At 37.6% G+C, this 21,419-nt stretch overlaps 1 protein-coding gene across 1 annotated transcript; it reads right to left on the reverse strand.

Moving 5' to 3' along the window:
* Positions 1-1,750: 1,750 nt before the first annotated feature.
* On the reverse strand, positions 1,751-20,835 carry fxyd6 (FXYD domain containing ion transport regulator 6). Its single transcript, XM_072691311.1, has 9 exons — positions 20,520-20,835; positions 7,528-7,578; positions 6,232-6,255; positions 5,547-5,582; positions 5,310-5,384; positions 4,545-4,584; positions 3,794-3,843; positions 3,096-3,135; positions 1,751-2,945 (listed from the first exon to the last, which is right to left on the reverse strand). The coding sequence occupies exons 2-8, from the start codon at positions 7,571-7,573 to the stop codon at positions 3,107-3,109; spliced, it is 300 nt and encodes a 99-aa protein (XP_072547412.1). The 5' UTR covers positions 7,574-7,578; positions 20,520-20,835; the 3' UTR covers positions 1,751-2,945; positions 3,096-3,106.
* Positions 20,836-21,419: the final 584 nt, after the last annotated feature.

Genomic DNA, 21,419 nt, shown 5'->3' on the forward strand with positions numbered 1-21,419 from the left:
TTTATTTTTGTGACTAATCAAGTGATTTGGTGCTTCTAAATTCCCTAATGTACCTTTTAACACTCACCTCCTCCAGAAGACATAGTGGTTTTCTGTGTGTGGGTAGCAGTGCAGAGCAGGAAATCTGTGAATAGTTTTGATATATTTGGTGTATTTAGTAGGTGTGTGAGAAAAAGAAAAAGTCCACCGAAACAAGTAGTGCATCAGTCAGGTTTGTTTTACGCAACCATATTTGTGTGCAGACCAACTTTGTACGTGACCATTTTCTGAAAAGGCAGTGTCAAGGCTGTACAAACTGGAATAGATGTTTCACATCATACTGAACAATTTAGCAGTACATACTGAGCATGTGGGTTGGATAAGTGTGAAGGAAAATAGCGAAAGGAAGATGAAAGCCTTCAGAGAACGACTTTAAATGAACTAATGAACTAGATAAAAGTGATCCAGAGGCAGTACGAAAGCTTGATAAATAATGTTGTGCATACAAATCTATTACTTAACTGTTTGTCTGTTTACTTAAAATCCTCCCAAAAGTTAAACAAACAATTCCCAATTACATTTTCCCAATATTCCCAAATTTATACTGGGAATGCTTTGGCAATTACACCCTGCTCGGATAGTATCTATACAGAACTGAGCACATTTACACATCAGTCAGAATTTTTATTATTTAAAAGAATAACATGAATAATTTTATTTATCTTATATCTGAGCCAATGCATACATGCTGGTTGATTTGTGTGTTAATAGGTGCACTACTTTTACTTAACATTTAGAAGATGACTCAAGTTTCAGCACTGCATACTCTATCCTCACACAGTTCATATCCTCATCTTCACAGTGAGAATATGAACTATGTTTAACTCAAGCGACATTAACACCTACTGATGAATAAAAATAAGAAAATAAGATAGCACACACCTTTGTCTAGATGGGAGAACATTTAAAAATAATGTTGGATATTATTATGAAGACTTCTGTTTTTAGTCTGATTTAGTCACAGCACTTATGTTGTAAAATTATAATAATGTGACTGGTGATTTTATTGCTAAACACACATGCACAATGGTAGACTTGCTTTGAGATAGGAAGTGCATCTTGTATCCAAGACGTGTTTTAGAATGCTTTCATACAATTATTTTCCTGTTTGTAGTGAAATACTATGTCTCCCCTAGATGAAAGGCTAGTTCTTTGATGTACACAACAAACTATAAAGTAGTGAAAAGTTACACTGCAAACATAAATAATTATTAACCACTTACCTTAGTTGCATAGAGGCTCCTGTCTTTGTGGAAAATTAACCCTGGGCTGAAAGTCTCTCCTTATTCTGTGTAAAAGGTGCCCTTCATATGTCTGCCCCTCCCTGCTTAATGTCTGAGAGTCAATAAATGTATGCCCTGCCTCGACACCTCCCCCCACCCCACAACACTGCCCTTTGACCAGTTGTAAAGCATTGTTTTTCCCAACCTTTGGAATCACAATCTTAGTGCAAACCCATCTTATCACAATTTCTGTCAAAGAGTGATTAGTGCCATGTTGTGGCCTGACTTTAAAATATGGATAAAGGGCCTCATGCTTGTCAGTCATCCTTCTCTTTTTGAGGGAATGGCAATGTTGCTTGGGTGTAAGATTGAAGCTAATAGTGTTTACTGACCAGTATGTCTCCCAGAACTGAAAAGACAGGGACTGATTGACATGATTTCATTTGGACCTTTTTATTTTTTTTATAGAAAATATGACTCCAGACATAGTCCTTTGTCAGACTTTATTTGGTATTTAAAAGCACGAAATGTGGCCAACCAATACAGCTGCACAAAGATGTACAGAATATTTATAATGAACTTTCTCTAATAAACACAACTGTTTTCTAAAATACTTAGCATTGTACCTGACTGCATGATTCAAGATATATCCAGCATAAATGTTCTAAATGGTAAATATATTTTTCTCTTTTTAAACTGACCTGTACATCTACAGGTTTGTTACCACAAGTGATGTGTGGGACGACAACATACATACGAAAGCACACCATCTCCAGTGAGATCAACAGTTTGGTTTTACAGGACAGTAGAACATTTGTAGCTAAATATGTTGTTTGAGAAGAGTGGATATAAACGCTACATGTGCAATGAGAAAGTGGAGGACAGTTTAGTGGCACTATGGTGAGGCGGAGTGCTCCTGCGGCCGTAGTGTCCAGCAGACATCAGGTCACAGGTCCTTATGCAGGCACAGAGCTGGGCAGTGTTATAGCTGATTTAGAGAACAGTGGTGTGGTGCCCCCTATGGTGCAGCAGTAGAACTGTTTCTGTGCTTTTAGTTGAACTAGGTGCTGCAGATATCGGATTGTCAGGAGGGAGGCATACCCACACACACTTACTCGTATGGGCAGTGGCTCATTCATGTTCCTTATTCAAGCTTAACTCTCACATTCACACGAACGCACACATATTGTATGTATGGTAAATTCCTATGCATGATTTGCTTTTTACATTTCTGCATAATTCATGAACATGTACATTTTAATTTAAGCTACATGACAAGAAGAAAACAGTAGATATACATGTAACGAGTGTTTACACCAAAATAACACTTTATGAAAAAAAAAAAGGTGGACAAAAACAAGAAGTGGAACCTTACCTTTTAAACACAAGAGCTTAGCTGGGGAAGAGTACTAGCGCTAAGAACAATCAGCATGTAGTGGCTAGTTTCTCTAAAACAACTTACTTTGTACACAAGAAAGGGCACAGACGGAAAAAGACAGATACAGTTACTGGTCACATGACAAGACTAAAGGTATATATACAAGACATTGGCCCATCCCTAACTCCAGCCAAGCTCTCCTCTCAATTCTCTATTTTTCTCCATTTTAACAGCCATGGACCAAAATCAGCTTCAGCATCTTCGTCACGTTTGCAAAAATGTGGTTCAGAGACAGCTGTGTTTCTCTGAAGAGAGGAAAAAGAGACAATTAAAATGATCATTTTAACAAACATGCAAAATAAATGCTTTTGCCACTATAACATTATACTAACTCATACTGTCATTAAAAGCTGCCTCTATAATGAATTATTTACTTTATTTTCTTTATTTCTTACCTGGACAAGTCTCAGTTCTCAGCTTTTGGGGTTTCCTTAGCTTTAAAAAAAGGGAATCATTAAAAGAAGGTATCATCATTGGCACGCAAACACCTTGTATCTCAATTTTTGCTGTTTTTCAGTTTTTGACAAGATTCGAATCAGTTGTTCCACATTGACTTAATTATGTCGTAATGAAGATTCAACCGATATAAATGCCCCAAAATGTCTTGGAATAAAAAAAAAAAAAAATTACATTTTTTTCTGTTGTTTTTTGCATGGTAGCGATGATATACTGATATTGTTATTGAGTTGATAGTACTGCTTAAGCTATTTAAGCACTTTTTATGTGGTGCTCTCATTATTGTGTCCATCTCCTTGTACAAATGCAAAAAAGCCTTGTAAAAAAAATAAAAAAAAATCAGGACACCCTGCAAAAACCTTTTTTTCTTTTATTTTTTTTTATTTATTATTTTTTATTTTTTTACATATTTAAACATATGGACATGTGGGGGTATCCTAACTTTTGTAGTAAATACATTTTACAAATGAGATTTCTTCAGTTTAGTCATACAATTTTTTTTAGCCTTTTACAAAGGCTTTCATCTGGTGCCATAGGTTTTTCACAATACTATGTGCTTATTTGGATATGAATTAATAGATATATGCATATCAATTAATAGATATATGCATATCTACTAAGCCTGTTGTGTCCTCACCCTTGGTGACCATCAAGTTTTCTGCTTGGGCTTCCTCATCCCCCGGAGCCCTGAAAAATAGGTAAAAAGATGGATTTCAGCATGACAAAACAAGACAATGAATAAACATTTAGGCAAACATTTTCTTTTATGTTTATGTATTTGTTAATGTAACATACTTGGCTTCGGGATTGCAAAACATTGTATTCTCTAATTAAATTCTTCATTATTCTGCTGAACAAAGTCAGCACATGTGAACAGTTTGATTGACCTGGCATTAGGCACAACTCTCTGGTATTGCAAAAGTGGCGGAAGTGTGTGTGTTTTCCAGATATATGAATCATTTCCAATCTAGGTCTCCCACATCGACGGGATCTGTACTGTGATGCCAGTTCCTCAGTGATGTGTGAGCAAGAGCAATTTCTGCCTGCTTATTTTAATTATTTATTTATTTTGTGGCAAACCACAAAGTCCTAAGATATTGAATTTATTTCAGCAGTTGGCAGGTGATGATGAGGAGTGATAAATAGACAGAAACATCAAAGAGGAGTGAGCAGGAAACTGGTGCTTTGTGCACTGTGCTGTAAACTACCAATATAAACTTAGTTTGTAGTTTAGAAAAGTTTAGTGGGAAATAAAAAATTGTCATTATCAGATTTAACTGTAATAATCAATTCATTTTGTATTATATTCATGGATCTGGTGTAAGTATTTCTACTGGTAACATAAGTGTATAAAACTGTCAGCTTTACAACTGTCAGCTGTGAATTACCTTTGGGGTTTCTGGTTAAAACTGCATCGACATCTTCTGCCTAAAATCCACACAAAAGCATACAGGCTTAAACTATTTTGACAAAACATACAGTCACCTCAGACAAATATTAGAATTGTAAGGTTTCTAATATACAGTGCAGTTAGAAAGATTGCAGACCATTTATAACTTTCTGTGTATTTGTATAATTTTTACAGATCTTTAGGTCTTAGATCTTCATCTAAAGACCTAAAACTAGATCAAAACCCAATTAAACAAATTATACAAAACATTATAGTGGTCATGGTAAATAATATTACAGCAAATCCCAAAGAACCCCTAGATAACATCTAAGAAAATCTTCTTCTGCAATGAGTAATGCCATGTTTATAAGCCTACAATTAGGTGTGCATGGCAGGATAGCAAGGAAAAAGACACTACTCTCCGAAGAACACTACTGCCCTGTCTGAAGTTTGCTGAAGACCACATTAATCGGCCAGAAGTCTATTGAAGTCTATCTTCTGTGGACATATCAATCCAAATAGAATTTAGAAGGTTTAATTGTAACAAAAAAGTGTTATATTTAATGAATACCAAACACAACATTTTAACATTGGGTAAGACCTTAATTTGTGTTCATCACTTGTTTAATTGGATTCTCTTTATCATGTTTAAGGACTTAGTGATACTGTATAGCAAAAACAAAAATTTAAAAAGTAACATGTGAACACCTATATATCATGAGAGTGGTAAGACGTGTAGTAGCTGTACTGCAGGATATCTTACTAAGGATGAGGAGAACGCCCAGAGCAAAGAGCACCACAGCAAATGCCAAACCTCCAATCCTCAAACTTTCATAATCTAGGGAGAATGAAAGAAAGCATTACTAGGAAGAATTTAGGTGCTCAGTTCTGAATAAGTGTTTAATGTCTCTTGGATATTCTCTTTTACTTTGAGAATATCCAAGAATTACAATTCCAAACCTGGATTTTAAGTATAGACCATACAATTATTCACTCCTACCATATTCAAATGGGTCCAATTTCTTTTCCTTTCCATCTGGTGAAGACAATAAATGTACATAAATTGATGAATAAATAAATGAATGAATAGCGTCACATACTAAAAATGATGTTGAAATGAATATCTCCATTTTGTAAAAAAACTAAATTTTTAAAATGTTTTTGGTTCAATTTTATGTTCATGTGCATTGTGGGACATCGCTCATGAGAGAGAGAGTGAGAGCTTAGTTGGGAAGGCGAGCACTTGGGCAAACTACCACTGCTTATTTCTAACCTTCTTAACCTTTTCAGGAACTCTACTACGATGCTTCATACTGTGTTTTCTTTATGTGTAAATTGCAGATGAGTAGCTTTGGGACCTGGCCTGATATGGCCTGAGTAATAAATAAACATTCAGAGTACTTACACCACTGTCTATGTTCATGCACATGTGCTCTCAGCTAACTTTACTCATCATGGCTACCCCTGAAACATCTGTTCGTAAAAAATGCTGTTTAATGTATAATGACAATGACGCTGGTGTGTATTTAATCTATTCTGTCACTCACACAATCATGATCACATGTAAATGGTTTTCCCCTTCACCTAGTGTGTTTTGGTATAAGTCAAAGCAAACAAAGTTCACATGTTTCATAAATTTAGTTAAAAGGTAAAATAGGTAAAGCTACCACAGTAGATTTACTTACCTTGTGCAGTGGCATCAGATGCAGCTAATATAAGAGCGAGAGAGAGAGACAGATAAGTGCACAATTATGGAAGTTCTTTACACATCTTCAGTTGTTGTTTATTCTACATTTAGATCCAAGACGAAGCAGAGAACATCACATCTTTTGAGGCATTATTATTATAAAAGTCAGTTGAAGGCAGAACGTAATTGGCCAACCAATTACCAAAAGTTTTTTTAAGACCAAGGCAATATAAACAGTTCATCCCATTATTACATAAGAAAATATGATGATGCTTTTATTTCTATTTTTCATGCTAATAAAAATGTTAAATAAAAAAAACAGCAGCAATTGTCTTTGATGAAGTGGATATTTTACACAAATAGGTATAGAGTGGGGTCATATTCGTCCTCAATCAAGTCTTGCACAATTAATGACATTTTTAACACTATTAAATAAATAGATAGGCCCAAAATATATGTACAAATGTCTCTGAATCATGAACAAAACCCCGGTAAATAAGATTAACAGCAACACCAGGAATGTGATTTACATAGTTTTCCCCATTAAATGAAAAGTATGACCAAGTTTCTCAAAAACAAACAAAAAGGAAAATAGCAGGTTCAACAGGTCAAATTAACAGGGTCAGTAAAAAAAGCTGCAAGATAAATAAATGGTAAAGGAAAAATAGAATAAAATATATAGAACTAAATGCCTGAAGTACAAACACATATACAGAAAAGGAAGGGGTACTGATGGGGAGCAGTGACTTCAAGTTAGAGAAAGGATAACAAATGGGAAGCAGCTGCCAGGCGAGATGTGCTGTTTGTTTACTGAGATGAAGTCAGGTTTATCCATTACTGCTATTGCACAGGGTTCCATGCGTAGACATGAAAGTAGTGCACAGTGATTGCACATGTGCTGGCAGCTTTATGTGTCCTACTTTTATGCGGGAACGAATGTTTCCCTGTGGAGAACTGGTTTTAAATGGATGGACTAATTCCAATGATGACTTTTGAGAGGACAAACAAGGCATCCTACAAGCACATGACCACAAACAACCATAAAAAAAACACAGAGCAGCAAATACATACAGACAAGATAGCACAAACACAAAAGCACACTGACACACCCCTGTATAAAATACTATATGAGGCCACCAATGCGTTCAAGCTGTAGGTGAGATTAAGCCATATGTAGTGTGTGTTTGTGTCGTTATGACATCCTTCCCTCCTTTTTGCACCCTGTGCATTCATGCATTCCTAATAGATACCAATGGGCCAAGAAAAGTGTGTGTGTGTGTGGGGGGGCACTTACCAGCTACATAGACAAGAAGTGAATAGAAGAAGAGAACTGTTTCCATGGCAACTGCAGAGAGCGAAAGACAGAGTGAAGGAGATATTAGTGAGAATCGGTGTCAGTGAGATTCATGTTTACAATTTCAACACATACACACACAGACAACACACACACATACACCTCAAAAGGTGCACATTTAAATGTGCAAACACCACTGTAGTGCCCTCCAACAGTACAAAACCCATGCAAGCACACCCTGTAACTACTACTTTAGTCTACCTCTGTAACACGATTAAACTAAAGTGGCTCTGAATAAGAGCACCTGCCTCATGATATAAATGCAAATCAAAAATGACACATTAATATATGTTCATTAATACATGTCAGCAGATTCTACTAAAACTTAAAAAGACAACAGGGCACAAATTCAGACTTTATGTCTAATACTTTGTATTTATTCCCAATATGGTATTTGCCTATGTCAGGCTCTCTTGTGTGACAACCTTACAAGATTAAAGCAAGATTAAAAAACTCAAATAGCACCTTTAACAAGTCATCTTTTATGACTCAATCTCCAGTTATGTACAATGTTTATATCTGCCTAATGAATGAATCTACAGTAAATAATAAAGTAGTCAAAGAAAAACTATATGTGGTTCCTGAAAGAATCAAATTATATATTTCGTTTCAGAAAAAATTTCAGTTTCAATCAGTTTTGTTAGAAGTAAAGCTGTGCTAGCGTTTTAAGTGTAAAAAACTTTCTAGAACAGTTTTTTTTCTAGACGTGTTCTGACAACTACATCAGCATGTGCCAGAGGTTAATTTATAATAACCAGTAATATCATAGCATTTTATATTTCCCCCTCAACCATTCCCATCCATCCAGCCACCATCCCTGTCCCATGTTGCATGTACAGTCTCAAATAATATGGTCTAAAGTACTCCTCTTCCTCCTTTTTGCACCTCTTGTACTTCCTGTGCTCGTGCCAGATGTCTTGCAGAAGGTCAGCAGTCCCTAATTAAGGATGACATCATTATGCACATGTCAAGAAATGTGCAGATAGTTATTGTAGAAAATCCTAGTCACCTATATATTGGCTCCTATGGCCTTCAGAGTTGTCTCAATGGCCTGGAGCTTTGAATAAAAAAAATAGTGTGCAATGTTCTGCTTTTTTCCTTTAATTTGGTGAAAACACCACAGAGCAACTGTTTAATACAGAAATGCAAATCAATTTGTCTTATTCCAACAACAGAATACTAGTATTTCTCTCCAGAAATGTGTTTATCTCTTGTGTTCCTCATAATGAATATGAAAGCAAGAGCTAACTAAGACCATAAACTAAGAGATATTGGAAATGTAATGTTATTGGGATCTTTTTCATTTCTGAGGGCCCACAGTGTCTGTAAGGTCCTTTGGACAGTCATGCAGATGCAACATTTGCTGAGACATGAGCACTTCTATTCACTGAAAAGTGACCTGAAAGATTCAAGACATGAATCAAGTATCACTTTTCTCTAATTGCAACAAAGCCAGGAAGAAAAACTGCTAAGACATGACTCCTCAACTAAATGCAACCATTCTCTCAAACAAAATTGGACAGGCAAAATTCAATTCAACATTTCAGTCTCAATACAGAGTTGATCGATACACAAAATTCCATTTAAAAGCCATTCATTGATATGTCTGCAAAGGCTCTCTGACAGTCTGACATGCTTCTCAAGCCCACATAAGAGGTCTGTACCTCAGTGCCTAACAGTGATTCAGAATGTTGGTGTCACCATCTGTTGTGGAAGGATAACATTAATGATCTGCAGGGAACTTAATGGGATTCTTGCATCACTAACTTAATTAGGTTCTAGTCTCTGTCTTAATCAAATATGGCAGCCAGACATGGTATAACATTTGCATCATTTTTATTCTGTTCCTTAGACACAATATGTACAAGTACGTCGCCATTATTAATAGTCAATTTGCCATGACTATACAGACATCTTCATACAGTAAATTTACAGAAGAAAAAAATCTTAAGAACCAAGTTGGGACATTATTGAGGTAGCACATGAAGATAGCTAGATATACACAGATCAGCCATAACATTAGAATCCCTGTCCAGTGATGGTAAATATAAAGATGATAACACCAACTATTTTTCTCTTAGTATTAAGAGATTGCATGAATTAAATAGCAGGTCAGGTTAGGTCAGGTCTAACAGGTCTCAATACACTCAAAATTCAACGAAAGTAAACAAAATCCAACATCTTCAATAACCTAGAACGGTTGGTCATCCAAGACGATTAATTCTATTATCTTCTGGCTGATGCCTTTTTCTTTGGCGCTGTCACTAGTAAACTTTTTGTATTTTTAAGATGTTGAACTTAAATTAAACTTGAAGCAATTCCTCAGAACAGTGTCTGCAAGCGACCATTCTTGAGTCATTCTCTGACCCTTAAAATGCTTCTTCACACCGACATGTTCCACAAGCTGACGTGTGCTGCATTTACAAAGAGCACCTCAATCCACACTGGTTGTGAATTAATTGCGTCACCAAAAACATCATTATTCTGTATAAATGAATCTGTCTTTTCACTTATTTGCCATTTTGCCAAAAAATTATGGTTGCTGGTTAATATTCGGTGCATCCCTACATGTCATTCACTAAAAGTATTGATGTCTTCTAGTAGATGTATCCATGCCCCAAGACCCTGCTGAAATAAACAGCTCAAGACCACCTTTTGCTGGTAACTGATTTTAGATAATCTACAATGGTCCAGGGAGTGGAAAAACTGGTCATTCAGGCTAAAACCTTTAAGTTTGCTGGAAAGCAAGCTGGCTAAGATGGTTTACCAGCTTAGCATAGTGTATATGTACTTGATGTTCGATGGTTCAGCTGCTCATACTGGTGGATCAGTGTGGTAATACTGATTGACCATCTTGGTCATCCTGGTCAAACCACATTGGTCATTCTAGTCTTGTTAGTCAACCACTAGCTAGTTGATAAACTTGGTCAGGTTGTTCACACTGGTAGACCAGCTTGTCCATCAAACTCAAACAAAAACATACCCTATGCTGGTCAAGAGCTAAGTTGGTCAGATAGCTTAACCAGCTAGACCAGCTTGATCTGGCCAAGCTGTTTTTTCAGCAGATGAATTACAGGAAAGAGGGAGAAAGTGCCTTGAAATATATACGGATGAATGAGTGCACCAATACAAAGGTGGCGCCTTAGTGCCTTGCTCTGAGGCAATACAACAATGCTCAATGCTGACACTTTAGAACCTGCTTAGAACCTGCATGCCAAAACCTAAAAAGACTGAACTACTTATTATAGAGCATATAAATGGATTAAACACAGGATGATATTATGGGTGCTCTAACATACATACATACATAAAAAAAGACACTCTGATGTGTAAGACACAGCAGTACAGCAACCAGTCAGCCCTCATCTATGCTACATAGTCCAACATGGGTACAACATATACAAAGAGCATAATTATTTATCTTTCATTGGATTTAATACATTTTGTTGGATTTAATGGTGTGTGATATGTGAAATATAATTAATTTGTAGTCATAGGTTTGGATAATATTTTTCCTGGCTGTTTCTTGTCAGTTCCAACTTATTAGAAGTGAGACATAATAAATATTGTAATATAGTGTGTATCTGTTTTCTGTACAGCTTGTATTCAGATGGTTTGGATAAGTTATAAAATATGATACATTGCTTCCACTGTAATTATAGAAAATGGTAAATTTTTTTTGGAATATGTAAGGTCCACGAACATGGGCAGGTCAACATGAAGCCAAGCTAGCAGAAAGATTTAGTTTACATCATATTTAATGTGATTTGTATTAAATTAGATAATCCTAAAGGTATGATAAAAGAAAAGCAGATAGTGGGTTGCTGCAGACTGCAGAATATAATAAATAATCCCTATGTTATTAACAAAAATAAAATTAAATCAGATATTACCCAGGGCTATTTGTTTGCTTTTTGGACTGTGGTAGGGTGTGGTCTGCCCTTGTCTCTTTCAGTCTCTTTGAGAAAAGAAAACCCAAAAGCCAAAATGATTCCATAAAGAATAAATTAAGATGCAAAATGACACAAAACAACCTAAATACACACTACTTCAGAAAAAGTGAACCATACACTTTTAGAAGTGATCTTTCTCTCTCTCCAAATAGCAAACTGAAAATGGCATTCTGCTTTCACTGGCCCATGTGATGTGCCCTAACAGATATTTCAGGTTCCATTGTGTACTGGTGTACTGTTTCACCAAAGCTATCCCTCCTTACACTATGACATTGAGTCTGAGGGGTGCGAGTAATTGTAGCACAAGCATATAATGTCCTGTGACAATCACATGAATTATGAATACTGCATTAAGATAGCTAAATACAAACAAGCATCCCATTAATTCAATTCTACAACCCATTAGTGGCAACACCCACACAAGGCCAGGCATTTCATGGTTATGTTGGCATCTATTGTGCATGAATTACTGAGTGTCAAAAAATTCATATGGCAAGGCTGTTCTACCATATGTAATAAGCAAAGATGTGTTGTCACAGATTCTACGGGTACTGAGACTTTATGAATGGAAGAGCTGTGATCATCATCAGTGGCTTATGGCACTGGCTGACAGCTCTTATGATTAGATGTATTAACACCAACAGAGGGAATGCTGGCATGATATTTATAATTCCAGAAATGGGACTCTCTTTCTTTCTCTCTCTCTGTTTCACACACACACGCACACTCTCTCTCCCACTCACACACACGCCTGCTCTTTTTTAACATATAAAAAAACAAAGATTCTCTCAGCAAGGAACCTTGCCATGCTGGCATTTGGCCTCTGTATCTCTATCAGGATAAGTGGCACACATTTTGTGAGGCAGTCTGAACATACTCAGCACTGACCTCCAAATCCCTTTGTGTTTGGTGCTGTAGGTATTTTTCTCAAAGAAATTTGTATCATAGATACAGAGGCCAAGGCCTCCTGACTCCCTGTTAGTGACAAACGCTGGTAGGTTTTCTGACAGTACACATAGTACATTGGGGAAAGTCCAAGGTGCTCAGGGCAGATATAAGGTCTTAAGTATTATCAGTCAGGAATATCTCTTGGAGCCAATGTCTAAACAACTGCAGATTACAGGAATATCAGTGCAAACAATTAGGTATAAGTTAATGGCAGGTGTAACCACTTTGCCATGGTCTGGAAGAAGAACTTGTCACCCTCAGCTGAGAAGAAACTGGTTTGGCTTGTTAAAAACAACACAAGAACCACCAAGGCATAGGTCTGCCATGAACTGGAAGCTGCAGAAACACCAGTGTCACTATCTACAGTCAAGCAAGCTTACCCCATGGACTAAGAGGCTTCTGTCCAAGAAAGAAGCCTTCTCCAAAGTAGACACCTTCTAGTTTGACTAAAGTTTCCAGTTCGCCAAATGGACAAAGAAAAAGCTTTCTGGAGGACACTTTTATGGTCAGATGAGACAAATATTGAGTTGTTTGGCCACAGTAACCAGAGGTTGGAGGTGTAATGGTGATGCATTTAGCTTTAAAGATTCCTGCATACACTGTTAAGCGTAGTGGTAGTAGTGGAACTGGTACATTGCCGTATTTATTATACAGTAGAATAATAAAGAAGATTTTTTCAGGACAATATTAAGTCATCACATAGATGTTGAAACTTGGACACCAAGTAAATAAGGTAAAACCCTGTCAAATTCTGCTGAAGTTAAATTGGAATGAAATGAAGTAAACCCCTGAATATATTTAAGGTACAACTTGAGTGCAACATATTTATTATGTAGTATAAGCTGTGTTTGCCCAGTGAGACCAAACAAGCAGCTTATTTAAAAAAAAACCATCAAACTTGTAGAGATAAGGTAAACAATACCTGCGCAGTTGCATTGGTAGTTAAAAATATGTTTTCAAATCTTAGTAAGAGGATTGCTCAAATTAGCCATAAAATGCATCGGTGCATGGCATTGCTCAAGTTGGTTGGCACTACTGAACTGGACATTATCTGCTATAAAAATAACTTTAAAAAATTGCCCTGCCCTACTTTATCTACATTACAGTTGCTTTATTTGTGTGTCCAACTTAAGAGCATTACTCTCTGAACTTCCTATTACATTTGAGCAGCAGTTATTTTTTAAAGTTAGTAGAGTTCATCCTTGCTCTGCTCCTGCAAACTGGAAGAATGTTAAGTGCTGTCGACTAAGGGTAAGTACCTTATACAAGCCCACTTCAAAACAACTGAACTATCAGTTTAGCATTCACATAGCTGTTCATTTTGATATGATGGTATATAAAGTCATGTCTTTTATTTGCTTTTCTGCACCTAATTACATTTTTGCACTTTGCACCTTTAACCATCAGAATGGAGAAATAAAGTGTGCTTTTAGTGATTTTTAGCATGGCATGATTGTTGGTGTTTGAGTATTTCTAGAACTGCTAATGATTTTCACCACAACAGTCTCTCAAGTTTACTCAGAATGGTGTACCAAATAAATAATATCTAGAGTTCGATAAGTAAAAAACAGCTCATCTTACCCCACTCTTCCCTACATCAAAGCGATAAGTGGACTGTAACTGGACTGTTCTATTTTACATATCCAATAGATTAAACAGTGATTTATTGAGCATTTACAAAAATAATGTTAATTTGAATAGATAACTGCACACATCAACTGATTATTCACTCCATGGCAGGTGTTTAGCTCTGTATAGTCTATAATTGGTCAATGAAAATTATGTCAGAAAATGATGTCCCATTAAAATTACCACCTGCTTGAATGCAAATAGGGAAATTACTTCATATACCATCATATAAAAATGAACAACTATGTGAATGCTAAAGTGATAGTTCAGTTGTTTTGAAGTGGGCTTGTATAAGGTACTTAGTCTGTGTATTACCCTTGACAGTACTTAGCACTCTTCCAGTTTGCTGGAGCAGAGCAAGGATGAACTCTACTAACCTTAAAAAAACAACTGCTGCACAAACTTAATAGGAAGTTCAGAGAGCAATGCTCTAAAGTTGGACACACAAATAAAGCAACTGTAATGTAGATACAGAAGGGCAGGGCAATTTTTAAAAGGTTTTTTTTATAGCAGCTGCCATGGGGTTTATTTGACATGTTTTGTTATTGGTCAAAGCACAGTCTAATGTAAAATATGTATAAATTGCACAATTGTGTCTTTAAATCATCTTGAAGATCCCTGATACTTAGTTTTTATTTGGGTCACAACATTCATGACCTTAACCAATTTTGATTTATAGATTTCCCTAAATGCTTAATTTGCAATGTTTAAGTTTGAAATGTATAACCCCTCATTTTTTTTTCTACCATCAATTTTCACAGCAGGTTGACACCGCATAATTGTGCATGTAACATTTTAGTCTGCACAGATTTTACATTGGTTCTGTGCCCTATCCATCTCATGGGCGTCATATGGGTGCGGGGGGAATAGCACGATTCTAAGGCCTGTGACTGCCAGGGGCCCAATGTATTGAGTATTTCCACAGAATTAGAGTTAGAGTTAGAGTTGGGAGGCCCAATATAATATATTTTCTACAAAAAGAATGAGCATTTGTCCTGAACTAACTCCCATTCTTAAAACCCATGTCGTGCTGCCACATTAGTCATGGTCCTCTTAACCTAATATGACCACTATTCCATTTTTTGTCTTTTGTATTTCTTGTATTGTTTATTTTGCTTTGCAGAGACAGAGCCATTAGTTTGTCTAAATAAGATTTAAGCCCAGACATCTGTGAAGTTGCTTAATGCTGTAATGCTTTCACATATATAAAATGCATAGAATGCTAAAAGAAAAACAATATCATATGAAAAATGTCTTGAACGTTGTTTTTTTTCTTGCATTTCTTACCAAAACTCCTTCTCTTTTATTAAATGAGAGTATGTTTCTTTTGGATTTTGCAAATAAATGTTTATTATGTTATATTCATTTACATGTTGTTAAAACTTAAAGCTTACATAAGTCATCTTAAGAATGTGACTAGGAAGGGTGAGAGAGGTTCAGAGATTACTGAAACGCTAGGTCCAGTCTAATTCCGCCACCCTCAGTTTATAACACACACAGCAGCATTACTCATATTTAAGCTGAATGCAGATTCTGTCAGAGAGGGTATGTGATCATGGATTGTTAAGTGCTTACTGTTGTTCTTTTTAGTCAGAGTAATGATATACTGTGCAAGCATGCAAAGACAAAAAAACAAGCATTTATTTCAGCTGGCATTTACTGCCATTAAGTGTCTATTCATGAAATTATGCCAGCAGCAAGAGCTGGGAGGTAATGCTAAAAAAAAAAAAAAAGATGGCAACTTGTATCAACCACTAAAAAACAATGCAGAAGAGACTCCATGCTTCCGAGTTGCCTTGAGAAAGATACAAATGAATATTTAGGCCCCCCCCAAAAAAGATATTCAATCACTTATACAGTAGCTGATACCACGCATGCGCTACCTGCAGATGGTTTCTTCCAGACCAGTCTTTTTCTTTTAATCACTTAATTTCTAAGTGGAACTCTGATTTCTTACGATATGTTCTTACGAACAGAATAACAAAACTTAAAATGTGTCTGTATTACCACAGGGGAAATTAGCTGTTGGAGTAAGACACTGAAAATGAAAAGACAGTTTAGAGAAGACAAATCAGATGGCAAAATGGACTGTTGTCTCAATAAAATATAAGGGCTTATACAACACACTGCAACCAGTCAGTGGAGGTGCTAGACAATCAACACCTTAAAAAATGACACAATGAAACTCAATTACTATTACTAAGTAGCAAGGCTACTTTATGTTTACAAACAAAAATACACAGAGGAATCATTACAGTGCCATGGCATTTGAATAAGGGTTTACAAAAATGTTAGAACAGTACAATGGAACACTTTAATTAGGGGCAAGAGAAAATATACATTGGCATGGTATTTCCCTAAGGATGAATAAAATAGCTAAATAAAAATTATTTTACTTAACCCACATTAGCAGATGCTCTTAACCAGCAAAATGTGCAAACAGTGGAAGCCAAACTAAACTAACAAAACTAAATGCTATAGACTAAAATTGCACCATTTAGCTTAACATAATGAAATAAGTACAAGTCTAAATACTTTAGGGAGGAGTTTGCTCCACCACTTAGAAGCCAAGGCACTAAAACAGTAAGACCTAAATTAATGACCTAACCAGGCATGCTTAGATTTTATGGAAGGACATGTCAGTGGCCCAAAAGCCAGTGGAGTGATTTCTGCAGAGAATTTTTTATGGTAAATGCATGGTGGCAATGCAAGTTCCCCCTGCTTCTCTACAACACATTCATCATTAAAACGTCTTATTTCTTCTAACCAAAGAGAGCAAACTATCACTGAAACTGTAATGAAATCAACTTTGCATGCCCCTGGCCTGTATAGGAGGGTGACTAGAATGAAGTCTCTTAATCTAGGTTTTGTGGTTAGACCAAATTGAACTTTTTGGCCAAAATTTAAACTACTATATCTGGTGCAGACCTAACCCTGCCTATTCCTCATAAACATAATCTACAGGGGTGGTAGCACAATGTTGTGAGAATGCTTTTTCTCAGTGGGGACTGAGCATCTTGGTAAAACGGAAGGATGTATGGGTAGTGCAAAATACAGGCAACCTGTATCTTTTTGCTAAAAAAAAAAAAACCCAACAACAACTAAAGCATGGGAGAAACTATACCTTGCAACAGGACAATGACTCCATGCACAAGGCCCACAAGAGTAGCTGAACTACAGGGTGGGCCATTTATATGGATACACCTAAATAAAATGGGAATGGTTGGTGATATTAGCTTCCTGTTTGTGGCACATTAGTATATGGGAGGGGAAAAACTTTTCAAGATGGGTGGTGACCATGGCGGCCATTTTGAAGTTGGCCATTTTGGATCCAACTTTAGTTTTTTCAATAGGAAGAGGGTCATGTGACACATCAAACTTATTCACAAGAAAAACAATGGTGTGCTTGGTTTTAACGTAACTTTATTCTTTCATGAGTTATTTACAAGCTTCTCTTTGTTTACAGCCATTGACATGTCGCAGAGGTTAACACGTGAGGAGCAGATAGAATTTGTGTTCATGTCTGGTGAACGCAGTACCCGGGTCACTGCAGCAGATTTCAATGCAAGACACCCTACGAGACCACCCATCTCCCATGCTACAACTGCTTGCCAAGTTTCGTTAAACTGGTATAGTGTTGGATTTGCCAAAATGTGGACGCATGAAAACTGTCACTAATGAAGAAACATCAGTGGCTGTCCTAGCTTCATTCAGCAAGAGCCAACAGCGTAGCACTCGCTGCATGTCACTGGAGAGTGGCATCAGTCGAACATCCCTTCAGCAGATATTAGCTACTCACAAATGGCACCCTTACAAACTCCAGCTGCTGCAGCATCTCAACGAGGATGACCCAGATCGGCACACTGAATTTGCAGAATGGGCAAAACAAAAATTGGAACAGGACCCTCAGTTTACACAGAACATTTTGTTCAGTGATGAGGCAAACTTATGTGAAGTCAACAAACAAAACCACCGCTATAGGTCTGACACTAACCCACATTGGATAGATCCCTCCAAGTCTGTTGGAACACAAAAATTGATGGTATGATGTGGTATATGGGGTACAAAGATAGTGGGGCCATTCTTCATCAATGGAAACCTCAAGGCCACTGGATATTTGAAATTGCTACATGATGATGTGTTTCCCTCTTTATGCACTGAAGCTGGCACGTTCCCTGAGTTTTTCCAGCAAGATGGTGCACCACCACATTATGGGTGTCAGGTCCGAGCATTCCTAGATGTTTCCTGGAAAGTGGATTGGTCGTTGTGGGCCAATTGAATGGCCCCCAAGGTCTCCCGATCTGACCCAATTGGACTTTTATCTTTGGGGTCATCTGAAGGCAATTGTCTATGCTGTGAAAATACGAGATGTGCAGCACCTGAAACTACGGATACTGGAAGCCTGTGGTAGTATTTCTTCTGCGGTGTTGCTATCAGTGTGTGAAGAGTGGGAGAAGAGGGTTGCATTGACAATCCAACACAATGGGCAGCACTTTGAACACATTTTATAAGTGAAGAAACTTGTAAATAACTCATGAATACGTTAAAACCAAGCACACCACTGTTTTTCTTGTGAAATTCTCCATAACTTTGATGTGTCACATGACCCATCTTCCCATTGAAAAAACTAAAGTTGGATCCAAAATGGCCGACTTCAACATGGCCACCATGGTCACCACCCATCTTGAAAAGTTTTCCCCCTCCCATATACTAATGTGCCACAAACAGGAAGTTAATATCACCAACCATTCCCATTTTATTTAGGTGTATCCATATAAATGGCCCACCCTGTACAATGGGCAAGTCAAATCAAATCAAATTTATTTGTATAGCTTTTTACAACTGCCATTGTCACAAAACAGCTTTATAGGAATCAGTAGAAACAAAACATACCCCCCCCCCCCCCAAATATAACCATAGTAGAGATGATCATACTATGAAAATAATTGAATGAATGGTGGTAATAACAATGATAGTAGCAAATAGTTAGAGTCTATATAAACAACTGAGATCAACAGGTGTCATTCAACCAACCTTCTGGCAAATCTGCCAGAAAGAATGGGTGAATCAAATCTAGCGTACAAAACTGAACCTTATCAAAATAGACGTTAATTTAACACACTTGTGGTGCTACCAAAGTATGAAGAGGTTGAATGCTTATGCTTATTGTGAGGAGAATCACACTTTTTACCCAGGAGGCACCTAAGAAGCATACTTGACACTGAAATGGCAAGAACTAGCCTGAATCTCTATTTCTCGAAGTTGGGCCATTTTTTGTTTGCTTGTCACTTAACAGTCGGACACCAACATGGGTGAACGTAAACCGTTGTCATCGGAATTACACTTACAGCTCCACATCATAACTTCAAGGCAGGTCAGTATCCATGACAACAAAGCGTTCAGTGGCATATTGCCAGACGTGTGCCTCCCAGAGTGCTGGGATATTGCTATGGCGACCACATCCGTCAGGTGATCACTATTAGAATGGCCAAAGCAGCTGGTGGAAAGCTCATAAACGGAAGGGTCTTAGAAATGACAATCGAGTACAGGGCCATTATACTCTCACAGTATAATAGCAGGGGGTAGTGGGCACTGAATCGTGGGAGGGGCACTTCTCTGCCCCTCTCGACAAAGCCAATCTGATTGCTTATTGTCTAAAAAAAATTGTATGGGTATAAGTAGTAGCCAGCCCGAACTGGCTGGAAAAGGAAGGCTGATTTTTGAGGACTGACCTCTCGATCCGTTTCCGCTGGCATTGCCACACCTCACACACTACCTGTTGTGCGCTTCAGCTCATCCATGCCAAGACCAGTTCAGCTGTCGTATGAATGCGCGCCATCATTTTTATATCCCATTATAGTTGAGGATGAAGACGCAGCGGACCTGTTGACATTTTTTTCCATTCATGCTAATCTTTTCACAAACATGCTCCCGTTTATTGAAGCGTTTATGTGTGCTGAAAAAGGCCGTTACAATGTAGGTTAGGCGTGCTGTTCACCGAACGTAAAACGCATGTGGGACACACCCTCTCGACAGAGACGCAAACAAAACAGCGGAAAACCTGTGGCATCTCGATACGAAGAAAAGCTTAACAGCGTGGGCTTAGGTAAACATGTCCGTTCACATTATCTTTACTTCAGTCTGACTTGATCCACTTATTCCTTCATTGTAACCCGAATCAGTGCGTCAGTTCTTCAGAGACGCGCGCTTTGCCCGGACATCACGGAACGGCTCGTGCAATAGGAAAATTGTAATGAAGCCAACCATTTGCAAAATACACATTTCTATTGTGCAGGCACGTCTACTGAAACTGTAATAACGCCAAATATACGAGAGCCCGTAAAAGTACAGACGCCTGTGTGAGTTCCAAAGCAGCAGACGCCACTCCTGCTCCCAGCTTACCTTCGTAAGTAAGTAACGGTCAGCAAAAACAGTTTCCTTATGCAAATGATTTCTGTAAGACTGGAGTAGTGTGCAGTCGTCCTGGCTTTAGAGTGATAGTTGTTGAATCGTAAAAATATCAAATGTCGATGGTGGGAGAGAATAGTTCCTCAGTTCCTCACAGTGCTATGTCGAGCAGCCAAATAAACGTTTCTTCACTCTGTACGAATGACACTACAACTGGCTTTTAGCGATATGTCCCCCTGTAGTCCCCCTTTCTCGTCTCTCTCTCTCTTTTTCTCTCTCTCTCTCTTGCTCAGCAGTGACAGACTAAACGTGCCCACCAGTAGGGTCAGACACAGAGAACATTAAATGAGATTTGTGGGACTGCCTTTCATCTATTATTCTCTGTAAATCGTATGTATGTGGTTCTTTAAACTCTTGTTAGAAATTTTTCTTTTCGGATGTGGCCAATGTGTCGCGCGAGCTTTAACCGAATTATTGTGGTATAGCCATAAGTGACGTAATTAATTGAATGGATAATGACACTACAACTTTTACTGAACTGTGCATTTCGTATAATAATAACAACAGCAACATTTTTTAGACCAGCCCTAACTTTGAAGCTTATGCACCTAAGCTGGAGCTTCATCATTGTCAAGTAAAATATAAAGCAAAAGAACTCTCTCTCTGTCTCTGTCTCTCTGTCTCTCTCTCTCTCTCTCTCTCTCTCTCTCTCTCTCTCTCTCTCTCTCACACACACACACACACAGTAAACCATTACACAACCTGTTATCACTGGTTGAAGTAACAGACTCATAATCAGAGACCATGACTGTGTCTATTCTCTTATACCAAAGAATAGGTGATTAATTATTGTTCCTTCTCCCCGTCCTCACCAATTGCATGGAGTCGCTAATA

Source organism: Salminus brasiliensis, chromosome 11 (assembly GCF_030463535.1).
Source record: "Salminus brasiliensis chromosome 11, fSalBra1.hap2, whole genome shotgun sequence".
NCBI classification, from domain to species: domain Eukaryota; kingdom Metazoa; phylum Chordata; class Actinopteri; order Characiformes; family Bryconidae; genus Salminus; species Salminus brasiliensis.